Consider the following 8,945-nt stretch of genomic DNA (forward strand, 5'->3'; position numbering starts at 1 on the left):
GCCGTCCCCACTGGGAGCGGAAGATGGACAAGGAAAAGCGCCCGGGGTTTTATACAGCACCGGAGTAGCTGATCACACTATTTGCAGCCAGCTGACCCCTGCTTGCTCCCCGGTCCTCGTAGGTGGAACCTGACCCCAGATGATCAGCTGGAAAGCCCTTGCTCAGATTGACAGTCTCCAGGGGCCAGGCATGGCCCAGGGCCGTGGCGGACTAGTTCCGCGAGTGGGTGAAGTGGGGCTATGTGATCGGTGTAGTTACACCCATGTTGACCACCAAGGCTAGACCAGGACATACAAACTCTGCACTGATCCGTCTTTTTCCATTAGCAGCAAACCTGTGTTTGCCATTCTCTATGTCTGGAGCTTAAAGCTCTGCAGCTTGACCAAGCGTTGGCTCCTGCCCATGGCCAGAGCTCCTCCCGAAGAGGGACGATGGGGCCGTGGCTGGCTCTGGTGTGGGGGTGGGGACTTTGAAGGCATCTGTTCAAGGCCTGTTGGTGCTGGCAGGAATGTGTTTAAAATTCAGAATGCTTTCCCTGCGGGTGTTGCTCCATTTGTCACCAGCAGAGAAAGAACAGACCCACCCCCTGGGGGACATGATTAATCGTGGGTGCCCCAAGTGGGTGGGAGCTCTCTCAGCCAAGCATGCGCTGCACGGGGGGAGCAGAGTTTTGGGGCGTGTAAAGCAGCCGGCGCTGGGGAAGTCAGGCGTTGATTGCCGCGGCTCTTGGGGATGGGGGCTTGCTGGCCCACTTGCCTTCTTCCTTCCCAGGACTGAGATCAAGGCCAAATGAGCCCTTTCTTCTTCAACCTTTCTGCTGTTGGGAAAGGCCTACACCTCCCTTGCCCTGTGGCGGTCCCAGGAGAGACCAGAGGGCAAGTTTCCGCCTTGACCCGTGCTGTGACCTTCCTAATAGGCTGGGCATGCATCACCCCACCCTGTACAGAATGGGGAGGGACCCGGGGGGGGGGCCACAGGCTCTTAACAGGGACAGCTCTACCCTTAGTCACGGGGAGGGGCCCACAGCAGTCAGCACCTGGGAAGTGTCCCAACCCCACGCACTGCCTCAGCTCCAATACGCCTCAGCCCCAGGCTGCTCATGTGTAGCTGGGACGGGGCTGGTGCCTCTTGCTGAGGGGCACTGAATGAAGCGCAGCTGGGCTGAACGGCTGCTGTAATTTATGTGCTTCCCCCCCAGAGCCAGTAGGGGCGAGGGGAGGCCGTGTGGCCCTGTGGCACAAACCCTTGTGGGGCAGAGAAGTCCTGCTCTTCCCCTTACTAAAGACCACAAGGCTTCAATGCCAGTGCAGCTCTTCCTGGGCCTAAGGCCACACCCTTGGGCCTAAAGCTGCCAGAAGCAAAGGGGCTGCTGGATGTGTATTTCTGAAAGAGGGACCCTCCGAAATGCTGCGAACACCCCCCCGGCAAGCTGGGAGCCCGGGTCTGCACATGCACAACAGCCACTGGACACACACTCAGTCTGGCAACAGGGGCACTTTTATTTCTGTAGGAGACGGGGGGGACTTACAAATAAAAATGACCCAAGGCCGGCAGGACACAAGGGTTGAGCCCTGGTTCTGCTTTGTCTGTCCATGGGCCAGGCTTTAGTGCCCAGCCCGCTCACGTTCCCCCGTCACAGCCAGTTGCACCACTCAGGCTCCTGGGGGTGGGGGTGGGGGTGATATTTATTGCTAAGAGGTGCAGCGACTCAAAGGACCAGGGGCTGGAATGACTTGAATGGAGGGAGAGGAACCTTTCCCCTTTGGGTCACCAGTCCAACCCCCATCCCCCACTGGGAGGCTTTGCCAGCTGATTGCTGCTTGGTGGCCCATGTGAAACACGTTAATGGCTTTATTCCAGCATCCGCCGGAGGGGCCAGGTGGCCAGCGCTCTCTGTCTCACACACCTGGCAATTGGCACTGATTGGCCTCCTTGTTCGCAGCCTCAGCAGAGGCCAAGAGCCAAATGGGCCTTGATGAGTCAAAGCCCCTTGGTTTACAAAAAAGGCCCGTTTGGGCTGGCGGGGGTGGGGGGGTGGTAGCCTGCCCTGCAGGGCTAAGCCCAGCCTCTCCCACTGCAGGGCTTGGGCTGGTACAAGGCCTAAAGTCACTTAATATCCAGGCATCAGAAACCAGATGGAAGCCCTAGTTCAACAAGGGGAGGAAGGTAGGCACCCTGCCTGGCCTCAGCATGAAGTGGGTAGGGAGCCCTTGGTGGTGGTCTGCACTGGCTGTCACTGGGCGTGCACACCTCAGCCAGGAGCGGACAAGACGGACACGCCGCATGGGCTTGTGCCAGAGGAGGCATCCCATGGTGCTAACCTGCCCTCACTATTGAGCAGAGGTCCATGCCTGCTGTTCAGTGCATTATGCAAAGGGCATGCACTGAGTCCTCCCCACCGACGCCTTTGCCACCATGCAGCAACCAGAGCGCAGTAGGAAGGAAAACTGGCAGCTGTTTGTCAGCTCCTGCAGAGCCCTAAAGTTTGTGTGTGAACTTCAAATCAGCAGGGGGGGAAAGCAAGCCGGGCCTAAAGGAGCATTTTTGTTCCACTTTTCTCCCCGCGCGTCTCTCTGCTGCTCACTGTTGCCCTGCGGACAGATGAATGGGGGGGTGGGGGAGTGATGGGGATTAAAAGGTAACGCAGTGTGGCATGTTTACCTTTAGTAGCTGGTCCAGCTAAGAGGTTTATGCAGCTGTTGCTGCTCATTAGAGGAGCTGTCCTCTAGCTCAAGCATTAATGGCTTATTATTCTGGGACTGAAGGTCCCCAGTTCAAATCTGACCTCAGCAGCATCACCTGTACCAACCCCGCAAGCTGTATCTGTGGCTTGGCCCTTCCAGTGGCTAAGCATGTGCTTCTTGCCCTCGCAGTAGAAATACAGCTCTAGAGAGGGACTGCTCAGGGGCGTGGCACCCTTACAGGGCTAGCACTCCGCCTGGCAGCCATTAGCCACCCACAGACACATGCGCCAGCGGTACAAAGCCCTTTTGAAGCAGAATTAAGGAAACAAAAAATTGACAAGGGCCGCAACTGAGTGAAACACGCACGTGACTAGCAAAGCCCGGCCCCTACGAAGGGAAGAGAGCCGTTTCCCCAGGCTGACAGTAGCAGTGGCTTTTCAAACTCATGCCGGGGGGTCGAAACAGCTTGGGCACAAAGGAGCTTGACCACCTCCATGGTGGACCACGGTGAGTGGCTGAACATGGTCAGGGAGACGCAGGCTGACCCAGCCTGAGACCCTGTGGCTACAGTTCCGTGGGGCCGCAGCTGCTGGGCGAGGCTGTGCCATAGGTAGCCGGTGCGTGCAATAACCGGTGGTAGGGGAGTGACTGACGCCCTGCAGGCCCAGCACTAGCAGCAAGCCCAGCGGCCAGCTTGGCACTGCTGCCTGCTCTGGAACCTGTACGAGTGGAGAGGGGAACGTGGCTGGGCCTGGGGCAGGGGTGTGTGTGAGAGAACAACACAAGGTTGAGGGGGAAGCAGTGACGCGCACGACACGTATGGCCAACACACCCAGCGCGCTGGGAGCGCTCAGGCCCTGCTCTGGAGCCACCCCAAGCCCCACACGCCCTGCTGGGCGGTAACCTGGCAGGGGCGACCGTCAGGGCCGGCTGCTGGGCAGTAGCTGCAGCCAGAAAGGCTCCATGGTGAAGCCAGGCCATAGAGCCTACCCACTGAGACAGCTTTGCATCCCCTTTAAACCACCATGCCCCCATCAGCCCCCACCTGAGCTGCCAAAGCCAGCGCTCAGCCTTGCCCCGGCTGGCAGAAATGTCCCACAGAAACTAAAAATAATGACCAGCCCCCAACCTCAGCCAGCAGTCACTGTTTACGTAGGACCTATGTTTTGCTACTCTGCAGCCAGCAAGGGGCAGCCCTGTGTTCACCTACTGACCCACAGCCCTGGCCCGCGGGCGCTAAATGCAACAAGAACTACAGGGTCAGCTAGGCCATCATTCGAAACATTCAAAAACGGTGTAAGACAAATCCCCAACCCTACTCGGCACTGGTGCCTAGCGTGTGAAGGGGAGCGAGCTGAGCTGGCAGAGAAGGGAAAAGTAAAACTCCTTGTGAGCCCTTACCAGCTGCCCTTTTGTACAGTTCGTTTATACTGGTGATTGTGTGCCCTTGTTTACAACCCACGTGGAGGGGCAGAGGGAGGGGACGGGCTGCACGTGCTAACCCAATGGGCTTTAATGGCTATTGCAATTGCTTGTCTCACATCTCCCACCAGTTGTCCTTCCCCTCGAGGGGGTGGGGGGTGGTGCCTTCCCCCTTGCCAGCTGGGCTTGGACGTGACTCCCCTGGCCAGAGCAGTGGAGTCCCCCGGCTCCCGTCAACATTGACCGTTCTGGTACAAGTGTGATGTGATGGACAGGTGAACTGGAAACAACAGCCGTGCATCAATCACAGGGCACATGCATGCCTGTTTCACCATGCACGTTATCCGCGTACTCTCAGGAGGTGTGGGCACCTGTTCTGGTGGGGATTCCCCCACCTTCCTCGCCCCTCCTGACACCCAGCCTAGTGCCACCAGCTATAATGGGGAAGCACCTCTGGTACTTCGCTAGCAGGTGGTCTGGGCTGACAAGACCGTTAGCCCCAGAGGCTGCTGGGACATAAAACAAAAAGATGAAGGTTCTTTTTAGACAGTGACCTCAGTCTTGCTATTAGTGGAGAAGGGCCGCGGGGGCTGGACATAGTGGGTGGGCGTCTGGCTGAAGACCTCCGGCAGCTTCTCGACGCTGAACTGGCGCTTGTTGGCATAGATCTGTCGGCGGACATCAGGGGGGTGGTGATGGCTGGGGTCCCAGCCTCCCTTGAAGGCCGGACTGGCCACCAGTGGGTGGGCGTTGGTTTTCACCACTTTGGCCTTCTGCCCAGGTGTAGCCAAGCCAACCAAGGCACAGCTGTCGTGCAGGGAAGGCATGTCTTTCTGATGCAGCCCCATGGGTGGGAAGGACAGAGGACCAGGCGGAGGCATGTCCACCATGGGAAACCGCTTGTAGAATTCTTCGGGCGCACTCTCTGCAGGGGAAAACAAAGCAAAGGGCAGGAAGTCAGACAGCCAGGGAACACACCCGCCTTCCTGGGCTGCACAAGAGCCTTTCGCCTCTCTGCCTGCCAGGATGGCTCTCCTCCATGCCTGTCCCCGCCTCCCCCGGACCTGGGCTTCAGTTCTGCTGCGAGGGACAGAACCTTGGCCATCTCACTCTCTGGCCCCCGCTCCATGAATGCAGCAGCTTCCCTTGCGCAGCCTTGTCCCAGGCCCCTTTCCTTCACTGATGCCTGTGCTGAACCCCCACCCCTGAGCTAAACTTTGCTCGAACTCAGCACACATGACACTTGCAGCCCCTGCCTCTCTCTCCAGGCCTGCGGAACCGCTAGAGCTGGGGGCCGCACTGCTCTCCCTGACAGCACCAAGGGTGTCCCGTTTCCTTCCCTCTGGCCTTGGGGAAATCACAGTCACTGCTACCACGGGATGCGGGGAGAGAAGAGCTGAAGCAAAGCCAGAGGAAGCACAGGCTGGTGACGCAGCCCTGTCCGGTCCCTGGGCTGCGGTAGCACATACCTACGGCCTTGAGCGTGGCGTACTTGGCGTAGTCCGGAGCTTGGTGGGGCATGGTGCTCGTCATCTGCAGCCGGTTGCTGTGGGCATGTGGCAGCCCCATCTGGGGGGCGATAGGGGGGCTGACCACAGCGTTATTCAAGTGCATATTGTCTGGAAATGCAAAGAAAGATTCTGGGAGGGAAGGTTTAAGGGGTCAGAGAGTCAGAATTTAAGGCCAGAAAGAACCATTAGCTCATCTAGCCTGTCCCCCTGTCCACCACAGGTCATTCCATTTCGGCTGCTTACCCCAGTACTGAGCCCAGGAATTTGTGTGTGGCTACAGCACATCTTCCAGAGAGGCCTCCAGCCTTGATCTGACGGCAGCAAGAGCCTGAAAATCGACCACTTCCCTTGGTAGTTTGTCCCAATGGTTTCACCCCCCGCACTGATAAAAATCTGTGCCTTAATTTTAATCTGGCTTCAGCGTCCAGCCATTGGTTCTTGTTACACCTCTTGCCACCACATTAAAGAGCCCGTGTGTTCTCTCCATGAAGGTGCTTGTGCATTAATCAAGTTACCTCTCCATCTTCTTTTTGAGAGGCTACGCAGATGGCGCGTGTTAAGTGGCTCCCTGCAAGGCATCTCCTCCCACCTGCCAATTCTTGTTTGTTGCTCTTTTCTGCACCTTCTCCAATTTTTAAACATTCTTTTAAAACTGCCGACCCCAGAACTGGATGCGTATGCCAGGGTCAGTCTCACCAGGGACATACACAGAGGTAAAATCACCCCCCACCCTCCCGTTTATACACCCAAGGAGAGTTAACAGCCCTTTTTGCCACGGCACCGCACTGGGAGCTCAGGTGGAGTTGCTGGTCCCCTAGGGCTCCTCGCTTTTTTTCCGAGTCACTGATTTCCAGGCTAGAGTGTCTGGCCTGCCTTCCTTGGTCCTAGTTATATATATTTGTATTTAGCTGCATAAAAATGCATTTTAATGTTAACAAGCTCACCCTTCCCCCACCCTGGCCTCAGGTTTGGATACTCCCTTCCCCCATGCGTCCCCACAGTCTCCCCTGGCTTTGCCCTGAGCAGTCAGACATCTTTGCTGAGAGCAAACATCACCACCTGCCTAGTGGGACTGGACACCTTGGAGGACTGATCAGGGAACCTTCTATGGCTGTGGCTCTGGTGATAGTCTGTCCCCAGATCAGACGAGGCCAAAAGCCCTTTGTGACCAACAGCTGTTTGGTGACTGGCATGAAGGGCGCATTCCCATTCCAATGGGACACCCACAGCCCTAACACCGCCATTCCCGTCAGCACTAACTGGCCTCCTCTGCAGAGAGACCAACGCTGAATGGGCCAAAGGACCTGACCTCCTGTCACTCCTAGCAGCAGTCCCTTGGTGCCAGGCTTGGTGTGGGCCATGTGGGTGCAAAGCTAGGAGAGTGGCTGCCCGTGTACCTGTTCAGACTTCAGGCTCCAGGGCTCTCAGTCGGGTGACATTCACCAGCGGTAACTTCAGATCAAAGCATTTCAATGCAAATTCCCCTTGCCCCCTTTAACCTGGGACAAGCATCACTGGCAAATGAAAGAGAAAACAGAGCCTTCCCCATCTTCCCCGAGCAGAGTTGAACTAAACTAAGAGGCCACTGGATTAGCAGCTGATTTCCCCGTGTTACACAGCTGGGGACCATAGTGGTACCAGTGACTCCTGGCTCCACCAATCTTCCCATTGTCACCACCCAGGGGAGGCCCAAGGGGACAGCATGGGATAGCGATCAGCCCATCCTTCAGCAGAGGAGAAACATTTCCCCCCCCCCACCTCGAAAGCAGATCCCCTGCGGGGACATCCCCCGGCCACATGCTGGATGACCTCACCGGTTACCATTCACCAGCACTGGGACTAGCTCCAGCTTTGAGGGGGAAATCCCAGCCACCTGTGCTCTAGAAGGATGATATACAGCATGGATCCCACCCACCCCAGGTGCACTCCGGCCAGTGCCGGACGCTGCCCTGAAGCGTATTCTGGCGTGCTTTGCTCAGCCTAGCTTTAAAGAACCCAAGCGATGGGACTTTCCCCAGCACTGCCCCACCACGGGACTGCTCCACCACCTAACACACCTCACGGCTAGGACAGTTTTCCTCCCTCCTCCATGCTCCCACCTGCTAGTCCGGGTGCAGCTAGTAACCCGCCAGCCTTGGGGGCTCCTGCAGCTTGTCCTAGCCGGATGACTGCACTGCGCTTTGACCTGTGAGCTGCAAACACACACTGGCTGCTGCCAGGGCAAATGTCACTTCCAATCTTTCAGAGAAGCAAGCAGGGGACTGTCAGCCTGGAGGGGGAGCCTCCTCCCAGAGGCTGAATGGGTAGGCAGCAGGGAGCGCACTGGAGAAGGGGCAGAAGGCACAAATGCAACTTATGCAAGCCTCGAAAGCTGCCCCCCTACAGCAGGAGCAGACACAGCCGCCACGCATCCAAATCAGTGTTGTGTTTCACCTGTGCCAGCTGTTCTTGGTGATGACTGTCCCAGAACCAGGAGCAGAACCAAGAGGGAGCCCAAACTTCCTGAGCCTCAACATATCTCTCACCCACAGCCTCTGCAACATCCATGAGAGCAGCAAATACTGGGAGGGTGGAGAGAGGCACTCCCAGCTTCCCAGGGGAGTGTCGACAAAGAGCAGTGACGGGGCCCCAAGTGGGAAGAAAGAGGCCCCTTGAAGAGGAAGGAATTCCTCGTTTGAGAGTAGGGTTCTGGTGAAAGAATTTCCAGGGGCTGTATCCCCTCCTCCCTGGGAACCCCTGATGCCAGCATGGTGCCCCCAGAACTCCCCATGACCAGCGCCCCCTTACGCTGGGTTGACATTAGGAGAGGAGCTCAATGCCTGCAATCCTCCCCATGACCAGCATTTTGGTGGGGGGCCGCTCTCTCACCCTGAAGTCCACTGCGGGAGGGCTGCCTTTAAAGCTCTACTTTAAATAGAAAACAACAGAAACAAGGGAACAGACTTCCTCCCATGCATGTTCTTCTACTGCCTCTGTGCAAACTGCCCTGCTTGGTTTGCTCCACCCCCCCAGCTTCCCTCCTGCCCCCCTCGAGCCCCATTCACAGAAATGGAAGGAGACCGGGAGGCCCTCTGCTGCCCACAAACCAGTCCCTGCCCAGCACAGATGGGACCGTGGGGAGGGCGGGAGGTGATGCTCTTACCTGTGCCATTTCTGGGGGAGCTCCGGGCAAGCCCGTCACCCATCTGGACCTGGATGCTGCCCAAGTGGCTGTCAGTCATGTGGTCAGAGGGGCCATGGCCCGGCTGCTTCAGCAAGTCTGTGAGTGTTCTGGAGAAGGCAGAAAGGAAAGTAGCAAACCAGCGTCACGTGAGGGGAGTCTCCACA

At 57.4% G+C, this 8,945-nt stretch overlaps 1 protein-coding gene across 2 annotated transcripts in view; it reads right to left on the bottom strand.

Moving 5' to 3' along the window:
• Window positions 1-1,480: 1,480 nt before the first annotated feature.
• The window catches only part of SHISA8 (shisa family member 8), a 34,467-nt gene continuing 27,002 nt past the window's right edge, over window positions 1,481-8,945 (bottom strand). The window contains exons 2-4 of one of the 2 annotated variants that reach the window (XM_048835272.2): window positions 8,761-8,888; window positions 5,577-5,747; window positions 1,481-5,032 (exon numbers count right to left, since the gene is read on the bottom strand). In XM_048835272.2, the coding sequence (XP_048691229.1) occupies window positions 4,650-5,032; window positions 5,577-5,747; window positions 8,761-8,888 (682 nt within the window). In that variant the 3' untranslated portion in view covers window positions 1,481-4,649. The remainder of the gene's footprint in view (window positions 5,033-5,576; window positions 5,748-8,760; window positions 8,889-8,945) is intronic. The other variant, XM_048835273.2, reaches the window with a different exon arrangement.

This window comes from Caretta caretta, chromosome 1 (assembly GCF_965140235.1).
Source record: "Caretta caretta isolate rCarCar2 chromosome 1, rCarCar1.hap1, whole genome shotgun sequence".
Lineage (NCBI taxonomy): Eukaryota > Metazoa > Chordata > Testudines > Cheloniidae > Caretta > Caretta caretta.